This window comes from Marmota monax, unplaced genomic scaffold, assembly GCF_021218885.2.
Source record: "Marmota monax isolate L192 unplaced genomic scaffold, Marmota_monax_Labrador192_F-V1.1 WCK01_AAM20220418_F8-fsc00125, whole genome shotgun sequence".
In the NCBI taxonomy this organism is placed as follows: domain Eukaryota; kingdom Metazoa; phylum Chordata; class Mammalia; order Rodentia; family Sciuridae; genus Marmota; species Marmota monax.
In genome coordinates, this window is record NW_026695235.1 from 10,060,538 (window position 1) to 10,083,899 (window position 23,362).

General features: G+C 52.6%; 1 protein-coding gene across 4 annotated transcripts in view; it reads left to right on the plus strand.

Moving 5' to 3' along the window:
* Bace2 (beta-secretase 2) overlaps window positions 1-23,362 on the plus strand; it is an 89,571-nt gene that overhangs the window by 39,789 nt on the left and 26,420 nt on the right. For 3 of the 4 annotated variants that reach the window (XM_058577343.1, XM_046439098.2, XM_046439100.2), the window contains exons 3-8: window positions 7,873-8,089; window positions 11,304-11,432; window positions 12,650-12,784; window positions 14,815-14,916; window positions 17,504-17,653; window positions 20,830-20,998. In XM_058577343.1, the coding sequence (XP_058433326.1) occupies window positions 7,873-8,089; window positions 11,304-11,432; window positions 12,650-12,784; window positions 14,815-14,916; window positions 17,504-17,653; window positions 20,830-20,998 (902 nt within the window). The remainder of the gene's footprint in view (window positions 1-7,872; window positions 8,090-11,303; window positions 11,433-12,649; window positions 12,785-14,814; window positions 14,917-17,503; window positions 17,654-20,829; window positions 20,999-23,362) is intronic. The other variant, XM_046439099.2, reaches the window with a different exon arrangement.

Sequence of the window (23,362 nt, forward strand, 5' to 3'; positions counted from 1 at the left end):
ACGAACTCCCATAGCCTGAGAACTGCTGGCGGGATTCCCGACGGCGGGCCCTTGGCATCTCTGCCCCTCTCACTTTCCTTATCCACAGTCTTTATTCCGAGGACTAAAGCCCAGATTTAGCTGCCAGAAAACAGGGAAATAAGAGCTCGAGGTTTCTGAGGACCCTGGCGACTTAATAAAGTGAGACTTCGGCATGGGAAACAAAACGCCCCCAGAACAGTCCTGTGTGGGCTGCGCTGCGGCTCCCCTGGGGGGCAGAAATGGCGCAGTGACCTGGGTGTGCAGCTGCAGCTTCTGGCTGTAGGGGGAGCCGTGGCCAGTGCATGCGGAGCCCCACAGAGCCACAGAACAAAGTGGCACCCCTCCTTCAAGGAACTTAGAGCGCAGCACGTGACTCCACATGTTGTAAGATTTCGCCGTTGATATCCTAGGGTACACTAGCTGGCCCGTGATGGCCTGGGGAACGAGAAGATCAGGGTGTGCCAGAAGTTGTGCTGTAACCACGAACACGCGTAGAAGTGGGTGGTGTTTCTCGGTGTGAGAGGGGCCATGCTGTCCTTTCCCGTTCAGACGCAGGTTCATCCAATCCTCTGCCCACAAACAGCTCCCACCTCCAGTTGCTCACTCTGGGTGGCCCCGTCGTGGGACGGGACGCCAGGTTGCTCCAAACCTCCCATGTTTATCCACACGGCCTGGGAAGTCAGGTAGGCAGCAGCCCCAGCCATCTTCCTGATTCTGCACAGCAGGCCCGGGCCTTCTGCCCCACACCCTCCTCGTGATGAGTGCTTTGTGTCACCCCAAATGAAAGCCACCAGGAAATATAATTTAACCTACATACATGATTCTGAATGGCCCTATGGAGCTCACACGTGGAACACTCCTAGTCCAAAATTCTGGCATGCTCCAAAGTCCACCAGCTTCTTGAGCACTGACATGATGCTACAGGCGGAAACGTCCACTCCTGGACTCAGCTGACAGGTCATGTCAGAACAGGCACACCAGAAATACTGTATCAAATGACTCTCAGGCTACACGTCCAAGGTGCAAACAAATGAACTTTGCTTTTATAGTTGATTCCCATTCCTGAGGTAGCTCATTGTGGGTATGTGAACATTCCAAAATCCAAGACACCCCAAATCTGAAGTTCTTCCAGTAGCTTTATTTTATTTCAGGAAATAAACACCTGTGCAGGTGGAAGGAAAGGAAAGGGATGTGTAGTAAGGTAGTCGTGGTCTCTGAAGGTGACCTCTGTGGCTCGAGCACACTAGGAGACCGTGAGGGCAGGGCCTGGAGGCTGTGCGGGGACCACTGTGGCTGCGTGTCACCCAGTGTAGACTGACCAGGGCTGATTGAGTAAGACTCCAACCCGCAGCGCAGCTTGGGTTGTTGACGTTGCTTCTTACGTGGTGAAGAATCCTGGTGGAGTTCAAAGAAAAAGTTGTCACCTGCCATCTTATTTACATAGCAGTTAATATCCAACTTCTGTTAAACCCACATAGGAAACATTCAGTGTGTATGTGAAAGGAAGGCACATCTGGGGCTCAGGTGGGTTTTCACATGTGTGTGCCCAGAGGGGCTCAGAACGTGCACAGGGATGAGGGACAAGGGCTTCTAGGATAGCCATTGTGCCTGATGCTGGCCCCCCAGTGGCCAAAAATGCCCCCAGAGTTTCCACCACTCTGCCACAGGGGATGGTGTCCTCCTCACTGAGAACTGCTCCTGGTGACAAAGTTGTCCAGCCCTGTGTCATTCTGAGCAGGCTCTGGTCTGTTCTGCACACTGACCTGGGTTCCCCTGGGTGGGGTGCTCAGGACACAGAGGCAGGAGGAACAAGCCCGAGCAGGTTCCCATCCCAAATAAGTTCATTCCTTATCATACATCTGTTGACATCAGTCACAGTAGAGAGACCGGAGAGCCAGGTCGGGGTAGTGTGCACGGTCACTTCCGGGTTTAAACGGGCAGACTTCACACAGTGGTGGTCACTTCTAGACTGTAGGTAGATGGGGTTCTTTGGCAGCTGACAATTGCCAGCTCCACAGAAGTCAGATGGGCTTCTCCACCCAGGCCCTGTGCCAATGCCATTGTCAAAACACCCAGGGGTAAATAACAGCCACCACCGCCAAACCACGCGCCGCCCTCCATACAAGAGCCATGGTTAATCAACCACACAACCGGGCGTCCTTCCCCTGGGCTCTGGTGCGCTCATTGTTCTCATCAGGCCCCAGGAGGCCACATCTGTCTAACCTCCCTGTTGGCTGGTCCAAGTGGACTTTGTGCACACAGCCAGCCTGGTGTTCAGGTGGCAGGTGGGTCCCTTTACCCAACCTAAAGGCTGGGCTTCTCTGGCCATCTGCCCCTGACTTGGAGCAAACTCCTGAGGTGCACACAGCTCCCCCCATGGCCGAGCCTCCTGCTCATCCCACCAGAGGACACAGACCTGCCATTGGCTCTCTGACCACTCCAGTTTCTGATCTGCTTCTCCTCTTGTGAGTAGATGGGAGAGCCCTGGGCTGCCCCAGTGGTCACTTTGGCCCAGGACCACTGCCTGCCAGCAGGTACTGCTGAGTTTGCTGTGTTCAAACTGCGGCCAGGCCTCCTGCCCTGGTCCTGCCTCTTTTCAGGAGCCCGCTCCTCAGCAGGGCTCGAAGGCCACTTCTTTTCTTGGCCGAGTCAGACATGAAGCTTCACACTTGTGACCTTTGGTGGGCTCTGTGCCCCAGGCCACATGCCTGTCCCAGGCTGGCCTTGCAGGTCAGTCCCCTCTGGGGCTTGTGTTAACCCCGCCTTCTCTTTTTCCAAGCGTCTGGGAGGCATGTGGCCGACACAGATCCATTATTTCAAGATCCCGGTGTTTTCTCTCGATGACTTGCTGTGAGGCTAGCTTGTCCGATGCCTTCCCCCGCCTTTGGCCTGGGCCTACGGTGCCCCTTCAGCCCTTCTTCAGTGGGAGCATTCTCTTCCTTTCTGCGTGTTGGACAAAGGAGTCTTTTCTGAAATGTGGCCCCCCGCGCTGTGAGGTTTCAGTGTGAGCCTAGGCCTCTGATCTTAGTTGTAATAGGGTTTCTGGTTGGGTTTGAGCCTCTGATTCAAGTCCCCAGTCTCTGGGCATTCAGGTTTCATGTCTCCTGAAGCACTCTACAGTAATTGGAGGTTTGGCATGGCGCTTTGGGCAAGGTGGCTTTGATTTATGGGATGAGAGGTCGGGCTGCTGTGAGTCATTGGCATAGCTAGTCTCTGTCAGAACTTCTTCCATGGTCGCGAGTGCTCCAGTGGATGACTATGCAGTGGGGAAAGAATTGTGTATTTTTTTTTAATGTACTTTTTTTTAGCCAATAAAACAACCTCTGGCCCGTTGGCTTGAGGGAAAGCCAATATACACACCCCTCGACCCTCTACTGATTTGGTCAGGAATTAAGTATCTATTCCCATTAAAATTTCCTGGCTCCTGGGCTGCATGTAAGCAAAGCCCACAGAGAGGGTGTAGCGAGGAGCCAACTGTTTTCTGTAACTGATGCCTGGAAGTGGGATTCGGGGATTGAAGACGCACCTGGTGCCTTCTCTACAGAGGCCAGACTGGACACAGATCAAATGCCTTTCCCTGTAACAGTGACAGATCTGTTTGCCTGATTATTTAGGTGCTTTCTTACGCCTGTGCTTTCCTGGAGGGACTGGCTGTATTAGAGGCCTGTGAGTAGTGGTCACTGCTGAGGCTCGGCAGGGTTGCTGAGCTGCCCTGAACCTCACGGGTTCCATCTGTTCCTTCTGGTAACTTCCAGACTTACAGAAGAGAGCGAGGGACCTCTGGTCATCTGGGCCAGGCCACCCCGCCCACAGGTGGATTCCAACCCTGTGAAGTTCAGGAGAACCCCAGGGAGGCTCAGGCAGAATTCTTCAGGAGACCCAGCGTTCCCTGGTGTCGGGGACCCAGAGCCGCCCAAGGATTCAGCTGCCTTGAATCTGCCCTTCCGGCTTCTCTTTTCTGTTTTCTGGAAACATTGGTGGGCTTCATTTAAAACAATAAGACGCTCTACGGCTCGGCTCTGCTCTCCTCTTCGACTGACCTTGGTTTTTAATCCTGAGTCCCCTGAGCTCTCTTCTCGGAGGCAGACTGTCTTCTGAGTTTGGTTCAAAGTGTGTTTGTTGCTGTGACTGGACTTTTTCCTGCCACCCACAGATTGTCCCTGACAGATTGTTGTTTCTGAGCACTGGAATGGACATTACAGATGAGAAGCCCACCCGGCGTTCTCTCTGGGTATATTTAATTAATGAACAGAGGGGTTGGCCATTCAGTGCCAAGAATTAGGATGTTAGAAAATGAAGGTAGAAGAATTTTTTGTTTAATTTAAAGTTCTGGAAATTCTATGCTAATAATCCATAGATAGAGCTGCTTATGATTCTTCTCCAGGACTCCACTCTTTGAGGTTTAGTGAAAGAAACCCAGAGAGAAGGGCTTGGTACTACTCTTCTTTCTCACATTATCTCGAATTGTGTTTCTGCAAGGGTACCCAGTGATCACATGTAACCATTTAAGCTTAAATTCACTAACGGTCAATGAAACAAAGGCTCAGTTCTTCAGTCACACTATTGTCACATTTCAAGTTTCAGTAGCCACGTGTTGCTACCATGTCGGGCAGTGGCAAAGCAGAACATCACTGTCACCACAGCCGGTTCTGTTGGATGGCACTGGTGCAGAGCACAGAGGGACTCACCCTCTGAGAAGCCTGTTGCTCAGGGGGATGACCGCTCCTCCACCACCCCAACCTCCTTAGCAAAGCCAGGCCCCCTATGGGCAAGAGCTGTCCCTTTCCATGAGGTCATTGGAACTTAGAATGAGATAATTCGGGGTCCTCAGTATTAGTAGTTCTGTAGGAACATTTTCTAGAAAAAAAATTCTTGAATTTTCTAATAGTAGCTCATAGATTGGAGAAGGTAGCAAGTGATTAGATAATTATAATAATAGCAGCTATTTTGGTTACGTACCTGTCATGTTCTGGGTTTTTTTTCTAAATGCTGCGTGGTGTTAACTCTTGTAATCCACATAATTAACCCCAGGGGGTCTGATAGGAGGACCCCATGTTACAGTTGAGGAATCTGAAGCACAGAGAGGCTGAAGAGTTGGCCCAGGTCTGGAGGCTTGTGAGGGGCTGAACCTGTATCTGAACCCAGGCGCTGTAACTAGCTGCCACTCCCTTTCCTCAAATGACACTGAAATGTCCAGAACAATGTCAGGGGCCAGCAATCTGGGCAGGAAACTGTAGAAGACACGCCTAATACCCAGCGTCCAGAAGGGCTCAGGTTCCCATCCCAAGGAGTTGTTTACAGACCAGAGGCAGTAAAAACGGGAGGCCACTGCACTTGAGACTGTTTGGGGACGATAACTAACATGCTAGCCCAGGGGTTGGCAAACTGTCACCGTTGGGCCCAACCTGACCTGCCGATGCGTTTATAAATCTAAAGTTTTATTGGCACACAGCCACGCAGCCGTTTCCACATATCACGTGGCTGTTTCCACATTACGGTGGCAGAGCTGAGTAGCTGTGACGGGCCTCGTGTGCAATGCAGAGCCTGCAACGTTTCTCTGTGGGCTCTTCAATGGACAAAGTATGCTAACTCCTTTCTAAACCGTGTTCTCGAAGCATTTCAAAGTGTCAGCAGTGGTGTTCCTGACCTTGAGGAATGACCTCAAAGTGTCAAAAGGGACTGAATAATTCAGAGTTTTTCTTGGCATTGAACATGACTGTGTGCATGCCCTCCTGTGTGCCTGGCCCATCTAAATTTGCACCAACCCTGGAATTTGGCACTGCACCCATCCTCAGATACTCACGCCTAAAGGTCCAACTGCACTTTCCGTGGCGATTTCTGGTGGGGCAGCCGGGAATCAGGGTGACCGGCTCTGCTGCCCTCACCCTCCTTCTCTGCGCCTGCCCCTCCTCAGGAGGTGCTTCTCTTACGTTAGGGCCACAGTGGAGGGAACTCAAATGGTAAGCTGATATTAAAATTCAACACCCGTCAGAGTTTATTCTCCATCATAAAAGTGAGAATAAATTAAACTGCACTGAAATTTCTTTGCCAGACATTTTTTAAAATAACATTTTTTCCTGATTCTAAAAGTCACGTGCAGAAGTTGCTGAAGGATTCAACGACAAGAATGGGCATCTCTCCACCAAATCCATTACCCAGAGACAGCCACTGCTAATATTTGACTGTGATAAGTAGTTTTGAATATTTTGCCACAGAAACAAATTTTTCTTTCAACTTAATTTTTCCCTGACACTTAAATGGTAGGAAAAAACCATATTTTCATTGCTGCATAATAATCTCTCATACAAATACACCATAGTTTATTGAACTATTTCCTTTTTACTAGGCCTTTGGTTTGTTTCCCATTATAAATAAAACATTATGACCATCTCTGTTTCCTGAGTACATCCTCAGGGTCAGATTCTCAGAACTGTGATTAACAAATTAAAAATGATTTGGGCTGGGGTTGTGGCTCAGTAGTAGAGCACTTACCTAGATGTGTGAGGCACTGGGTTCGATCCTCAGCACCACATAAAAATAAATAAATAAAATAAAGAGATTGTGTCCATCTACAACTAAAAATATTTAAAAATGGTTGACATTTGTATAGATACATGAAAAATAAATATGCATAAATATGGAATCATGTCATCTCTGACTTAACTTCTTCCTGACCCCAAGCAAGACTGCATTAGCTTCTACATAAAGACATATTAGCTTGTGTTGATGTTGTGCAGCCTTTTTATTGGAGCAGAGTGGAGTGGAACTGCAGGAAGAAGAGCCCTCTAAGGTTGTTGGTTTGGTGATTTGACACTTGTCTTAGGAACCTGGTCATTTTCTGGCTTGAATGTCCAGATATCTGCCCAGAGTCATTCCTGGGGTTCCTTCCTGTAGCCCAAGAGTTTTCAGACTCATGTGGATACAAGAAGGACTGCAGGGCTGGACACCCAGGACTCTGACGCCCGCTCTCTTCTCCCCAAGAGGGCCTCCCCGGAGAGCTACAGGACTCCGTGTCCTCATGTAAGTGCCTGGTGTCAGAGAGGCCTCTGGTGTCAGGAGTCCCTTGCTTTCCCGCCATCTTGGGAAGAAGCTCCAGTTTACTCTCGTGCTACCTGAAGTGCTCTGTGCTCACATGCCGAGCGGATCACTGGCTGATCCTGAAGAGGACGGCATTGCCATCTGTCTTGCCCATTGCCTGCCCCTGTTCATGTTACTCTTTGTCAGTAACTGTGGTCCTCAGGTTCAGATGAGTCCCAGGTTCTTGGTGGTGCCACCATTTAGATATGAGTGTAATCAGCTTTGAGGCGTTAGGAGAGCCTTGAGAAGGGCCTGTGACTTCAGGGGCCAGGCTGCCTCTGAAGAGGAAGGACCTGGACTCCCAAGAGGGGGCTTGGTCTTTGTCACCTGGGTCATGTGAATCTGAGCCTCAGTCACTGCTGGAAGAGCTGTAGAGCCTCCTCACGGGCTGCCAGCACCTCTGTGTCACAGAGCAGCATCCAGTGTCCCTGCGAAGCCAGTGGGCCAGGCTGGTGCCCAGATCTGGTCGTGTTCTTGGAGGCTGAAGGGATTCGTGGGTTGGGGTGAGGAGAGGGAGAAGGACACTTGAGGGCTACAGGCTAACCCCAGACCCGCCCTTCCACGTGGCACCACACCCTGTCATCAGAGTGCAGCTGATCCTGTCTGGTGAGGAGGGTCACCTTGTCAGCACTGGCACTCCTGATCATGAAGAACTGCTTACAGTGGGCTGCGATGGGGACAGCTGCTTGTCCACAGTGACCACCCTCTCCTCTGTGGGTCAGGGAACCTGGCTCTCTGCACAGAATACAATGGACTTTTCTTTTCCTTTTGCAGGTCCAGCACCTACCGCTTCAAGGGCTTCGAAGTCACTGTGAAGTACACACAGGGCAGCTGGACTGGCTTCATGGGGGAGGATGTGGTCACCATCCCAAAGGGCTTCAATAGTTCGTTTCTTGTCAACATCGCCACTATTTTCAAGTCAGAGAATTTCTTTCTGCCTGGGATCAAATGGAATGGAATACTTGGACTTGCTTATGCCACCCTGGCCAAGGTGAGGCAAATCCAGGGATTTCAGCCATTTATTTAAGTTAATAAACTATGGATGAGAGTCTGAGGACCAGCCATTAAAGGGCTAAGAGACGGGGGACTGCCCCTGAGGGTACCCAGTGAGAACCCCCCCCCCCCCACTGTTGAAACAGACCAGTGCTCGCACACTCAGGTCCAAGCACTTTTAAATTAAAGGTAAATGGCACACTTCTTGGGAACGTCCCTGCAGGATTTAATCATAACATGAACTTTTTTGTTTTTGTTTTTGATTATTTTAGTTCTGATGCTAAAAGGCGTCAGCAGAATCTGAATTGTGTTGATTATGGACTTGGTTCAGGAGTTTCTACCAAAACAGATTTGAAAGAAAACATGCATGTGTTCAGTTCACACAGGCACATGAACAGGGGCCTGTGGGGCATCCTGGGACATCAGCCGGTGGAGGTGCCCCCCCTGTCCTGCCATCGCCCGCCCTCTGGGGGAGCCTCCCAGGACACAATTGGAACAGGAACATGTTGAGTTGCCCTGGGGATGGCCAACCCCTCTAAGGAGTGACGAGCCAGGAGATCGGGGACCTCGCTCTCAGGGCCATTGTGGCCTTCACATCATGGGGAGGGACAGAATTGGATGTCTGCAAATATTTGTACTTGGGGCCAACCCCCAGGAAATAATGGTGTGCAGAAGAGGGAGGCAGGAAGGCGGATTTCTCCCTGGGAGTGTCACCAGAACCATCGGGGCTAGATAGCAGAGGTGTGCCCTGGGCTCTTGGAGACAGGCAGGTCTGCATGGGCTTGCGAAGAGCAGAAGGGGGCATCTCTTGTGGTCCTGGCCCTGGGCCCCACACCTGGCTTCGTGGTGCAGCCTTAGACTTGGAGGCAGAGCTCAGTGTGTGAGAAGGAAGTGTCACTACCCTGGCAACAGACCCTGTGGGCCCTTGGAGATCCAGAGCGGAAGGCCAGTTTGCCCACCCTGTGGGACCATTACTCCTGTTCACGTTCATTAGCAAATGGTGTGTGGTGGAGCAGACAGGTTTAGTGCCAACCCATGACTTCCCAAGGAGAAAGGCTGACCTGGTTCTGGGTGCCTGTCAGGTCCTAGGGAGAACATCACAAGCCGTTCATTCACGCGAGGTATGTGTCCTGTGATGCCCACCTCGTAAGGCCAGGGTCTCCCATGTTAGAGCTGTGGGGGCTAGGTCAGAGAGGCTTGACCCCTCCACCCAGAGCACAGAACCCCGTGTCCTTTCACCCTCTCTGCAGAGCGGCCGCAGTAACCTGAGGTGAACGTCTTAGATTGCAGACTGGTAGAAACTTAGTAAATCCAATTTCACTGACAGTGTGACCTAGGGCAAAACATCTCATCTTTATGTGGCTTTTTGGAAATGAAAGATGTGAGCATGATTGATTTTATGCAAATTATTCTAAATGATAGAGTAAATTTCAATTATCTGCAATTAATAGAGTGTAAAACTTCTGTGAGAACAAACTACTTTGGGGTTTTGGGGGACTATTCAGAACCCCCACATGACCTTTGCTCCCTTCATCTGTGAAATTGCAAGATGACTGACAATTAGCTTCATGCCCCCGAGTTGGAGGAGCCAGTAATGGGAGTTGCAGGGGAAGTGGCCCATCTGGAAGGACCAGCACAGTGGTGTGGGTCAGGCACTCAGTGTTTCTGGAATAGGGTGTCGAGCACTCAGTGGAGGTCACAGTGTGTGGTGTCCCCGGTCAGCCCCAAGTGCTCCCACCAAGGCTGTGCGCGACAGCCACCACTGCACACCCACTAGACCATGTTCCCTTGGGGTTGGTCCTGAGTAACTGCCTGTTTTTGAATCCCTTGGGGGATCCTGAGGCAGGGTCCCAGTGGAGAGTAGCTTGGCAGAATGATAGCAGAGCCTTGATCATGTGTCCCACTTAGGTCCCAGAACAGGCCTGGCAGGTGATTGCTATCACAGGCAGGAAACAAAGGCATGACCCTGGTCAGCAGGGTGGAGCCCGGCCTCAATCCCAGGTGGTGTTGTCCCTGCTGCCTCTCAGGAAGGCAGGCCAGAGTCCACCAGACCCCACCCTCCTGCAGGGACTTTGTGTCCCTGGACTTGTAGCTCTGCTGCAGGTAGCCAGCTGGTGGCCAGATGTGGGTGGGCTGAGTGAGCGGGAGGCAGAACTCATCCCTCACGCCTCCAGAACTGCCATCTCAGCTCTGCATTCAGTGAGCCACTCTTCCTGCCGAATGACCACAGGTGTCAGAGGACGCCTTCAGCCTCTGCCTCTGCAGCTCATTGTTGTGATGGCATCCAAAACTGACCCTCCACCCCTGAGTGGCTTATCTAGATCCTCCCAGGTGTCTAAACTCAGGTCTGTAGTATCAGTGACTTTCTGCTTGGCTGCCCGCGCCCTGGCTCCCTGGCGTGGAGCTGTTTGCAGAGTAGCCCTCTTCCCTTTGAGACCTTCCGCAGAAATGGGGGTGTCTTCTGCACGCGTAGCCGTGAGTGGGGACCAAGGCTGTGTGACAACACACAGAGCAGACCAGGCCTGCTGCGGTTTGGCAATGGGAATCACCAGGCTTTGTCTTTTTAGGTCCTTTTCTAATTGCTGCATTGTAATTGCACCTCAGAGTGGGTTTCCCTGTCACTACTCAGGCGTGAGCATAGTTTGGCCAGTTTCGCTCCCCAGCACCTCCTCTTCCCCTCAGTCACCAGCCTTGTCAACTCCGGGGCTCACTGACACTCTCCTGATGCTGCCAGAGTCCAGCTGGCCGGGCCTGGGGCGGGGACTCGCTGCCTGGTGGACCAGTCACCAGTCACTTGATGTAGGGCAGTTGCTGGGAGGTGGGTCAAGCTTCAGCAGCTGCAGCAGCTCCTAGAGACACTGTTCCCTGCCACCCTCCAGTGTCCAAGGTCAACTCCACTTCCTCCTCGTGACCCCTTCCACGTGGACACGCGCCCCCTCTGGAGGCTGTGGTGAGCAGCCCGAGGTGTCTGCACCACTCCCAGAAGCACTGTCTCCCTTCACAGCAGAGCTCTTCCAGAAGGCGCGCGCCACACGGGAGCAAGCGCCACTGGGGGGTCTCCGCACCTGATCACAAGCATGTTTGTGATTTAGCTGGAAAACTCCAAATCTGAAAGACCAAAAGAGCCGTGGACCGCGCTTGGTGTCCACACTGGGCGGCCCTTGTCTCCACCATGACTCGTGAAGCCCGGTCCTTCTTTTCACCCTCCTCAGCCATCAAGCTCTCTGAAGACCTTCTTCGATTCCCTGGTGACTCAAGCAAAGATCCCCAACGTCTTCTCCATGCAGATGTGTGGGGCGGGACTGCCAATTGCTGGATCTGGTACCAACGGAGGTAGTCTTGTGGGTATCTTTTAGTCTTAAAGGGATGAAAAAAAGTCACAAATTTATGGGGTTATTTCAGCTTTACTAAAAACTGGATGAGAAATTTTACACACATAGGTACTATAACATTGTGATACTCTTTGTTATAGAAAGCTTTTAAAAATGGATAAGCTTGGGTATTATTTTATCCTTCCTAATCATGCCACCATCTAGAAATATGCACCTCCAGATCCCACTCACTCTGTCCTTATTGACCTTTGAAAGCACACTGCTTTCAGGGAGAGGAAAGGCACAGAGGAGCAGAGGGGAGGTGGCAGCTGGGTCTACTGTAGGTGGGGGCTGTGCACTCCCTGGGAGACAGGAACATGTGCACATAGCACAGGGAGCAGGTGTTTTCTATGGAAACACAATCCAGACTATCAGCCACACAGATATATTGTAGCCGGAACTTCCTTTGGGGGACCCTGCACCCAGACATCTAGAGTAGATGTACAAGGAGGGTCCATCTTGGGGAGAGCTGGCCAACCCCTCTGCCCTGACCCTAAGAGGCATGCTCAGCACCCATCGGCTGATGGTCACCAGCTCCCAGTACTTCTGTCTTGTCTTTTCTTTCTTGGTAGTAAGAGTTGAACTCAGGGTTTCTCTACCACTGAGCTGTGTCCCCAGCTACCCTCCTTTTTATTTTTTGAGACAAGGTTTTGCTAAGTTGCTGAGGTTGGTCTTGAACTTGTGACCCTCCTGTCTCAGTCTCCTGAGTCGCTGGGATTACAGGTGTGCACCACTGCACCCAGCTTCCCAGCGCTTCTTTCCCTGCTCCCAGGGGACAGGGTAGCCTAGCACTTGCAGCCTGATGCTGTGACTGGGGACGTCCCCGTGCTCTGCTTTCCTGGTCCCTGCCCTCCAGGGGACTCGTTGCCTTCCATCAGGGCAGCTAGGTATCTTATTGCATCTGTTTGGGGTGGGGGTCTCAATGCTGTGAAGCTAGAGTCGTGTGTGCTTTCCTTAGATAAGGACCCTGCCAAGGGGTCTTGGTTACACCAGGGCATTGCTCCGTGTGACCTTGCAGTTGTGGCCCTCAGACATTCCCCATTTAACTTTGAAGCATCAGTATTTGCTTCCCGACATCACAATAAAGAACAAGTGCTAATTCCAGTGAGGCTTCACCCGTGAGCGAGTGCTTCTAGGTGGAAATGTTGGCTGTGCTCTTCCTCTTACACTTGTATTTTCCTCCCCAGGTCCTGGGTGGAATTGAACCCAGTCTGTATAAAGGAGACATCTGGTATACCCCCATAAAGGAGGAGTGGTATTATCAGATAGAAATTCTGAAATTGGAAATCGGAGGCCAGAGCCTTAATCTGGACTGCAAAGAGGTGAGCACCCACCACTCTGTCGTGCCTGTCTGGGACCTGGGCCTGGTGTGCTTCAGCGTTCACAGTTGGAGCCTGCACAGGAAGTCAGAAGGTTCCTTATGTCACAGGCTAGTTCAGGAGATTCTTATGGGAAAAGACACAGGGCCTTGTGGATGGTAATTTAGCGCATGAATTCCAGCCCCCGAGACCCCCTGGCTTAATGGGGCAAAGCTAGCACAAGGCAGGGAGTGAGGAGCCCCAGAGCCAACTATACCCTTCTGCATGTGCCTTGACCTGAGGGTCCCTGACCTCCACTGCGGAGGATGAAACAAGCAGATTTTTATCAGAATGGGGGATGGAGGGGAAAGAACTCAGCAAAACTGAACCCCCCAAAAGCCATATACTTTATCTGCCCTGTGTGGCCGAGCCCTGCCCTCCTCGAGAGCGATCCCCGCCCCCCTGAGCTCACAGCTCCTGCCTGCTGGGGCCCGGGGTGCAAGGCAGGCGTGACAGGCCCAGGGACACACACAGCTGTGACTCTGTGTAGCACCCTCTCACTGCTCTGTGGCTTTTATCTTGGCACGTGTGACATCATGAGTGCTGTGGCCTTTCAGCATGGCCTGTGAAAGACCCCGTGGCTCCTGTGCTCCTGCCCTCCAGGCTCCTTGCCCTTCACCACCACCTTCCTCCACCTGTACTCACGTGCAGACTCCCCGGGACCAAGGCTCACACAACTGTGTTTTGTTGTGACAGTGTTTCAGTCCCAGCCCTAAGTCTGTGTACATGTCAGAGGCACTTATTTACACTTAACAAATCACCGATGGACCCATATGTGGGCCTGTGTGGGTGTGTGTGTGTGTGTGAGAGAGAGAGAGAGAGAGAGAGCGCACAGCGCCTATCTTGAGGCTGGATTCCTAGGCCTGGGCTCTGTCCTGCGTGCCCTACATGCTGCCATCCCTCAAAAGAGCAAGTGACAACGCCCAGGCCATGCCACATTTCAGCCTCCTACAGGACTGTCATGTATTCAGTCTTCATACAGGTACAAAAATATATAGTTTTAGGAGCAAGCAGAGTTGACTTTCACATTAGTCAGTTTTTAAACTGAAAATAAGCGTGTTTGAAAATAATATTAACAAGTCGGTTCGTTTCATTTTCTCCAAATTCTTCACTCCTCCTGCTCACTTCCTTGACCTCACTGGCATGTTTGGCCATGGGAGTCACAGACTTGTGTAAAGTAGGAGGGCAAATTGGCCATGGCTCCTCCTTTCCCAGGCAGCTTCACTCAGCTGGGTCCCTAGTGGATTTAGTGGCCTATCTGTGGTTGGCCCACTGATCCCCTTTCTCCTCTGTCACATCAAGAATGTGACAGTGGGGACAGGGCTGGCTGCTGCGCATATGTGTGTGCATGTGTGTGTGTGCGTGTGTGTGTGTGTAAGTTTCCCATGACAGTAACTGAGGTGACCAACTTAAAAAGAGGAAAGGTTGATTTTGACTCACAGTTTGGAGATTCCAGTCCATGACAGACTGCCCTGTTGCTTTCGGGCCTGTGGGGATGCAGCGCATTATGGTGGGAGTATTTAACAGAGGAAGCTGGGAAGCAGGGTGCCAGGAAGAGACCAGGGTCCCACAATCCCCTGCAAGGTCACGCCCCAGTCACCTGTGCCTCCTGCAAGTGCCACCTCTTAAACTTCCCATCACCTGCCAAGGGCGCCTGAGGCTGGAGTGCCAGCCTTTCACAGGTGGGCCTCGGGGCACTCCAGACGCAAACAACAGCAGTGCCCACCACGGGTGTCCTGTCCTGTCAGTCTCCTCTCAAATGCGAACATGGCGAGCTATGGGGGGGTTGTCCTCCTCGCCCACGAGTAGGTAGTAGAAAGTTGATCTGTGCAGCTTGCAGAAGTGGCCTTAATAAGTCACGTCAGCCTCTAAAGTAAGGGGTTCCCTCTGTGCTGGGTCGGGGGTCCTGGGAGAGGGCATGGGGCCGCTCCATGTGGCAGGTCCAGCCATGCTGGAGGGAGCGTGCCCTGATGCGGATGCCCCCTCCCTTCTAGTACAACGCGGACAAGGCCATCGTGGACAGCGGCACCACGCTGCTGCGCCTGCCCCAGAAGGTGTTCGATGCGGTGGTGGAGGCCGTGGCCCGCACGTCCATGGTGAGTCCCGCACGTCCATGGTGAGTCCCGAGGGCTCGTGCAGCGCCAGGAGCACTGGGTGCTGATCACACGCCCGGAGTAGCACTGTGACAGAGTCTAGCAGCACGGTGACAGAGCTATCACTCTGTGTGCGCTGAAGGTTTTGAAGGGTGGACTTTTAAAACCTATTATTACAAAGTTCACGTCCTGCTTGATGTTAGCCAGTAAGTAACGCCTTCATGTTGACCCCGAGGAGCTGGCCCCGAACGGTCGACTCTGCCTGGGGTTTCCATCACAGGGCAGTGGGTGCAGTACTTCGTGACACTACCGCAGTCCCCTGTCGCTTGAGGACAGAATGTGCTCTGAGAGATGCCTCGCTGGGCCAGGCGGACGCAGTAGCGCGTACCTAGAGGAGCCTGGTGACGCAGGGCAGTCAGGAGCACAGTGGCCGCGTGCCCTGCGAGGCGGCTCCTGTACATGGTCATTTCTTACTGTTATCAGTATCATGTGCTTTCATAGGACAGGGGTGTACCCCAGCTTCAGCACAAATGTGGGAGAAGTAAAACGTTGCACGGTGGCCACGCTGACCACACTGTCACTTGGAGGCAGCTCCGAAGTTGTTCCCGGGACCTCCCTCGTAGGTGCAGGCTGTTGTTGGCTGGGACGCTGTCACTCGGTGCATGACTGCATGTTAAAGTGACGGTGAATCAAGGGTGCCTGTGTGGCCTTTAAGCCAGGACAGATAGCCCTGAACATCACCCCTCTTTGGCCTTCACCCACTGTGTGCTGGCATCTTATCCCCCACTTCTGGGGGAAAAATGATTTATTTCACAGATGACAAAGGTCAGTTGGCCAAACTAGTGATTATTTCATGGCCGTGCTCTGAAGGGCAGTTAAAATTGGGACCTGGCTGCTGGAACTTTCAGTGTCACCCCGATTGTCTGGACAGTCAGGACATCAGGGTGGGCCAAAAAGCACTGGACAGAACACAGCACTGGGGTCCAGCGGAATCTGGTGGGGTCCAGCCTCTGCCACTCAGCGGCTGGGTGCCTGGAGAGAGCTGCCCTCAGCCTCCGCCTTCTCCTCTCTGGGGCTGTTGAGGGAGTTTGGGTGAGATGCCCCGAGCTGGGGTGTGGTCGGCACTTGGTAGAGAGAGCTTCCATGAAACGCCCAACGAGGCACCACTACGACTTGTTTGGACACCGCTTCTGACTTTGCAGGTGTTTTTGTGGCATCTGCGCACTTGAGGCCGTCTTTGCAAGATCACCAAAAGTGAGCATTTCCTATGCAAAGCCCGTGTGCTGGTGGTCGTGTGGGGCTGGCTTGTTTGCCTTGGGCAGAGAGTCCACAGCGTGCATCGTCGGTCCTGGAGGGTAGGGCCCAAGGACCGGCCGCTCCTCTCCCTGCTAGGTGCCTGTTCCGGACTCTGCTGCCTTGGTCTCCTCTCTAGTGAGGAGAGGGCTGGATTCAGAGAGTTAAAGGAAATAAAAACACTGGGCCCTGTCCCTAGGCTTCAGTCCTTCAGGTGGGATGCTGAGTTAGTGTTGGGTGGGTCTGTATTTCGGGGGGATCTGGGGTGGGATGAGGCGCCTGCATGTGCTCACCTCGGGGTCCTCCTTCCCTAAACTCTCCTCCCTGAGCGGTGAGGACTCCAGCTGTGGCTCCCACCTGCCGCCCCTCCCGGGGTGTGTCCACCTGGCCCAGAGCTCATACTCAGCTCCCTGGACAGACATCCCTCCTCACTCCCTCTGTCCTCTCCTACCTCTGCCTCAACACACGTCGGGTGTGATGGTCCTGCCCCAGGTGGAGGAGGGGAGGCTGCTGGGGAGGCTGCTGGGAGAGACACAGGGGTAAGGAACCTGCAGGATCCGCACAGGTGGGCCTGGCTCCGCCGCTCCCGCTCCCAGCTGGTGGCCATGTTTATGTCCCTGGGTGCCTTCATTCCCCCCACCCCTGAGTCTCATCCGTCTGCAGGCGTCAGGACTTCAGGGGACCAGGGAGAAGGGCTTAGGCTCTGGGGCTGGAAGCAGAGCTGCACCACACCAGGAAGTGTCCTTAAGGGGAGGAAGGCTGCAGGACAGGTGTGCGGTGGTGGCCGTGGGCGCTCCGTGAGGATCAGGGACAAGGTGGCACCCGCGCCAAGATCTGGAGGACTGTGAGGCTCCAGCCCTCGAAGGAGTCAGGAATCCAGAGGGCAGCAACACTCAAGAGGGCCCTGAGGGTCACAGTAGGGTTTCTCTCTTCTAAGGGGCTGCCACCCACCACCGTGTGGCCTGGGGCAGTTTCGGCCCCTCTCTGTGCTTTGGTTGCCTCATCTGCAAAGTGAAGGGGTCCAGTGGCCACCTGGCTGGGGCTGAAGGCCAAGTCGCTACCGCTGCATAAGCCCAGTGCTCACGCTCAAGAGCGCTCCGTGAGTCTGAGCAGCTTTTACGATTATTATTTCATTGTCACCAACACCCCCAAGGGACTGAAGTCCCTGCCACTCTGTCCAAATGAAATGCTGTTTGTGCCCGTGGGCGTCTGGCGAGGGGACCAGGCAAGCCGGGCACTGTTTCCTGTTGACGCGCGAGACTGCTCCCTGTTTCTCACGGGATCTTGTTTTGTCTAGATTCCAGAATTTTCTGACGGGTTCTGGAGCGGGGCCCAGCTGGCGTGCTGGGCGAATTCTGAAACGCCTTGGTCCTACTTCCCTAAGATCTCCATCTACCTGAGGGAGGAGAACTCCAGCCGATCCTTCCGCATCACCATCCTGCCTCAGGTACCTACGCGAACCTCTGCTCCCTCTGTGCTTCCTACAGTAAGGAGCAGAACCAGGGGCTCTGTGCAGAGGCCCGTGAATTACAGGTGCCACACCCCCCACTGGACAGCCTTCTCCCCCAGGCACACCCTGGTGCTGAGCCCACAGGTCTGCTGGTCTCTGCCATGCTGGCTCACCTGTCTCTGGTCAGTAGGGGGCGCTGGGCTTCCTTGGCCCCAGAACAGGGGGCGGGAGGGTAGCCTTAAGCATAGTCTGGGGGCCAGGTGGGCAGCATGATGGGTCCACGTGTCTTTCTGCATTCCATACCTGACTTTGACATTGCAGCTGGGTTCTAAGGAGAGGATCCCTGCTGTGACCCCTGACCTCTGGGCTCAGAACTGGCAGCCCTCTCCTCGGCAATACCCTCCAAAGGACCCCAAGGTCATCAGATTCCGGGGCTGGGAATAGAGAAGCCCCTCATAGTAGGAGGAGCCACGGAGACACATTGTGGAGGGTGGCCATGAAGAAGGGTAGCACTTTTGTAACGTGCCACACACCATTTTATTCAGCGATGGAGGCGTCATTATTTTTTACTATAATTCCAATAGCCACAGACAGACTCCTTTGTCTTGAGCGCCTCAGTAGACAGCATCCCTCAACCCCTCCGCAGACCCACAGCCCTAGCCCAGATCCTCTCACCACCAGCTCCCCCAGCAGGCTGGTTCCTCCTCTGCAGCCGATTCCCACCACCCCGGCCCTCATGGGGTGCCTCAGCCTCTCCCATCTCCTGGCCTGAGTTCCACCAGCGCCCGTCCTGGGAGCCCATCTCTCCTCCTCCGTGTGTGCAGATTCCTCCCGTCCTCTAAGACCCAGCTCAAACAAGCCCTGCTTTTGTTGAGACTCGCTGAACAGAATCACCCGTTTGTGAACTTGCCCTTCAAGCGCATGCTGCATGTTTGCCAGTCCACTCCTCTGGGGTGGGGTCATCTATTTAGGATGTATTCTGTGCTGTTTCCTCTTTCCATTTGACTTCTGCTTTCTTTGTAAAAGTCATCTTATGTCTCCTCTCTGTTGATTATTAATTCCTGGGGGATGAAGATGAGCACCTTGAGGTTTAGAGACGGCCTTCCTCTGGACACTGGCGGGCAGCAGAGGGAAGGTGCTTGCTGGCTGACACGGGAGTGTGTCCCAGTTGTGATCTGTGTATGGGAGATAAAGGGCTGGGAGAATCGGGAGGGGACTGGCTTCTGAAGGAGAAAGCAATACCACTTGTTCCTGTGTTCAGGTCCCGGGGCCCTGGGAAGGAGGCCAGAGAGCCACAGGAGAGCAGGTCAGCAGAGGACACACAGGCCAGGCATGGGGGCTTAAGTGACACCGTCAGCACCACCCTTGAATCCCGAGTAACTTGGAGCAGGTGGCTTGGCCCTTCTTTCTCACTGTGAAGGAGAGGGAGTAACGCCTACCAAAGGCATTTCCAGATGACCTTGAAAGAGCACCCTGCATAGACGGCTGTTAGAAAGAGTGATTTTCAGCATCTTTAAAATAATGTGTTGTTTAGAACAACTGGTCAGTCCAACTGCAATACGTGGACACTGTCTCATCAGTGTGGTTTGTAGCCAGTGTCCAAAGCCAGCCTGAGGACAAAGGTGAGCAAGAAGTGCTAAATAAGGGCATGAGGGTTGATTGACAGAGCCCAGGACCGGGAGAAGCAGCTGTGGGGAGCACAGGCAGGCAGAGAGCTCTCTGTCCACGGCACCTCCTGGCCACAAGAGCCGAAGCTAGTGGGGAAGCTGCCGTGAGGACCAAGCTTCGGACCACACAGGACTATCATGAAGGAGCCCTTGCTGTGTCCTCGTGAGAATTCACCGTGACTCCCTCTTGGGAGATGGGAGACTTTGGGGGTTGACCTTGACCCGCTCACGTTTTCATGTACAGATCTGTTTTCCCTGCTGCTGTCCTGGGTTCTCACTCAGGTCACTCACTATTCCTTTGGTCCCCCTCCTTGCTGGGGGAGGACGGAGGCAATCACCTGGGAAAGGAGGTTCCGTGAGCTCCCTTTGCTGCTGTGCCCATCAGGGATTACGTGGGGAGTCACCCCTGAGCAGCTGGCCCTGCCCAGCCAGCCCCTGTACTGACACCCAGGGCATCCTCAGGGCGTCTTGCCACAAAGGTTCAGGGCGGGGCTTTCAGGCCTCAGCAATCATAGGCAGGCAGATGACCACCAGTGTAGCAGAGTCAGGTTATATCTATGCTATGTGTGCAAATAGGGCATAATAAATCTTGCTATTATGTATGATCATAATGCACCAATAAAATTTAAAAAAAAAATAATAGCATACTTTAGTGTCAGCCGACAGGGCGATTCTGATTTTTTTTTTTTTAACATAACCTTAAAAATGTACTTACTTTCAGCCTAAATACCACTAGTTTTTCTATTTGTGCTATTTTAGTTTAGGGCAGACAGTTTATTCTGAGATCCAGCAAGACTGAAGCTTCCCAACATATTACAAGATGTATGGCTTGGAAAAATCTACTGGGACATACACAGAAAGGACCGAGTAAAAGATCCAAGTTTGGTTTGCCCAGTGTTAGGGAGCTGCTTGGTCACATCTATAGATCAGTGTCCTTGGACTCCGTCAGGCTCGGCACCATCGTTCACTCAACACAGTCACGGAGTCACCCTCTGCCAAGGTGGTGACATCTAGGGAGGAGGTGTGGTTCCTGTGGCCCTGAGCCAGGGTCTGCAGACAGACAGTCCAACCATGACAGGGCCATACTGCAGGGACGGGACGGTTCCCCAGAACAGCAGCCACGGGATGTCCACCTACAGACGACCCTGAGGACAGTCACCTCCTGCCTCGGGGGCCCCTCCTCACCTTCCCTGCACATGGGAAGCGCAGTGAGGCCCCCTCTCCATGTTGGTCTCATTAGACAGACAGACAGACTCCTTCTGTAAGCACGTGCCTGCGTAAGTTACAGGTGGCGTATGTCTCCTCGTGTTTCTGTCCCTTTCAATAAGCATGGATGTCACTATGCTTTTGATCTTGTCTCCTGGGTGGCAGGGACTGTGCTGCCATCTGTCTCTCTGTGGCTCCCCTTCACCTTGGGGGCCTCCAAGCCTACGGTGACCGTCACTGTTTTGTGACGTCGTCCGACGGGTGCCGTTTCTTCTTCTTCCCCCTCCCCTTCCCCCACAGCTTTACATCCAGCCCATGATGGGGGCTGGCCTGAACTACGAGTGCTACCGATTCGGCATCTCCTCCTCCACCAACGCGCTGGTGATCGGTGCCACCGTGATGGAAGGCTTCTACGTGGTCTTCGACAGAGCGCAGAAGAGGGTGGGCTTTGCTGCCAGCCCGTGCGCAGGTGAGCGCTCCTCGTGTTAAGCGGGCACTTGGTGTAAGTGCACCAGCTGGAAAGCAGGGCTGCAGGGCAGGTCAAGCCTGTCCTCGGTCACCAAGTCTCACCCAGAGAGCAGAATGGGTGGCAGGGTTGTTGGGAAGATGCAGTGAGATAATCCACGTCCAGTGTTAGCCCTGTGCTCAGCACAGGGCAAGTGCTCAGTAACCGTGAGTCACTATAGTTACCTCTCAGGTCAGGTGAGAATGGCCATGCACCCAGAATACATATCCTCCCTGGGGCCTTGGTGTTGAGTCCCAAGGTTTTGTGTTTTATTTTTGGGGTGCTGCCTATGAAACCCAGGGCCTCATACTTGCTAAGCCCATGCCCTGCCACTGAACCATATGCACCCAGCCCCTGAATTACAGGTCTTTGACAGTTAAAGGAACATAAAGAAGAACATTCATATACAAGCGGTGTATATTTTTCCCTCAACACAATCCTCATTATGAAATAAGAAATAAATACCTATCATTGCTTTTTCTCAAAATCCTAAAATAATAAGACCAAGGAGCCCATTTTTCTTGTGAAACTTATTTGAAGGGTGGTGTGGGGCAACCCAGCGAGTTGCTCTGCAGAGTGTAGCTTGAGGACTGGAAGGTCTTCCTATGAAAGCTGAGCAGGCTGCTCTGATGGGGAGTTCAGGCAGCACCTGGCTTGAGGGTGGATGGGGCACTAGCAGCTAGCAGTCCAGGCTGGCCAGGAGGAGGCCAGCCAAAGGAGCCAGCACGCAGTTGAGCTGCCGGAAACTCATGGAGGGACAGTCTGCCCAGGTAGGTGGTCAGGATGGTTCAGTGTATCAGACCTGGAGTTCAAAGGGCTGAAAAAATCGGGGCTGCCTTGGCCTTGGAGTCAGAGACAGAGTGAAATGCTGATGTTGTGCTGGTTAGATGCCAAGGGAGAGAGGAATGGTAGATCCCTGGGGTTGAACCACAACTGACAGCAGAGAGGAGCAGAAGAGGCAAAGACGGGCTCAGAGTGAAGTACGAGATCTCTGTGTCGTGGAAGGAAAGGAAATTTGACTTGATGGGGAAAAGCCTTAATCATGAGACAGAGCTGAGGGACAGGGAGGGATGCTGGACCGGCCCCCAGGGAGCCTTATAGGCACCTTCACTCTGTTCCAGTCCAGCTGAAGAACGTGGAGAGGCCAGGGAGGTAAATGCCACATGATCACAGCTGAGTTGCTAGGGAGGGAGTTTGGGTTTTAATACCTAAACCATAGTCTGAACCTGGTCACTAGAGCAGGGGAGTGGTTCTTCCCATCCTCTGACAGCACACCAGTGTTTCTCAAAGTGTTCAACGATTTGGGGAATGGAAGAAGAGCAATATTTTTTTTTTAAAAAATTTTAAGTTATAGATGGATACAATCTTTCTTTATGTATTTTTCTGTGGTGCTGAGGATCAAACCCAGTGCCTCATGTGTGTGAGGCAGGTGCTCTACCACTGAGCCACAACCCCAGCCTCAAGAAGAGTGGTATTAAAAGGAAAAGCTACCTCTGGACTGATAGGCCAGCTCATATTCTGTATGATAAACCAGGACACGTGGGTACCTGGCGGGGCACCTTGCTAGGTTTCAGTGCACACTTAATCGACTTGGTGCAGGTGAGCAGACCTGAAGTCCTCGAGATTGGCCATGTTTTCCACCCTTGAGATCAGACGTCCACTTTTCCATGTGCATTAACTTCCACCTGTTAGGCTGTCACTGAGTGAGTGTCGCTGAGTGTGGGAGTGAGTGGGACCACACGGCCTGAAATGCCACCATATTTTCCAACTGTGAATAATTTACTTCTTTTTGACTGAGGGGATCTTAAGAACTAAAGCAGTTTTGCACACCATTTCTGTTCTCTCGTTAAATACCTACCATTAAAGTAGGGGCTACTAGGCAACAGCTGTCCTCATGTCCACTTTGCTGAATACCTCGGAGTGGAGCGGTGGTGAGTTTCCCAAATGAATTGCTGTTGGAAATGGCTTAATATGGAGTGTCTCTGGGCAGGACCACATTGTTTCCTGCTTTTCTTTCCTGCTTTTCTCCTGAATTATTTGTTAGGTGCTCTTACATAAGATCTTTGGTGTTGTTGCTTTTTTAAAGTGGATTGAAGGCTTTGGCACTTAAACATTTGATTATGCTGGCTGTGGGAATATACCCTGAATATCCCCTCTTCAATGCAAATTACTTAGCCATTAAAGTAATTGCATCCCTCAGGGCTGCAATTAAAGGAGCTGTTGGTGCTCTATAGAGCTCTGATAAATGGAATGGTTATCCTGCCTTTCCTTTTTAAAATCCTTCATTTTCAATTATAAAATGTTTAAGGAGTAGATAGATGTTTTAAA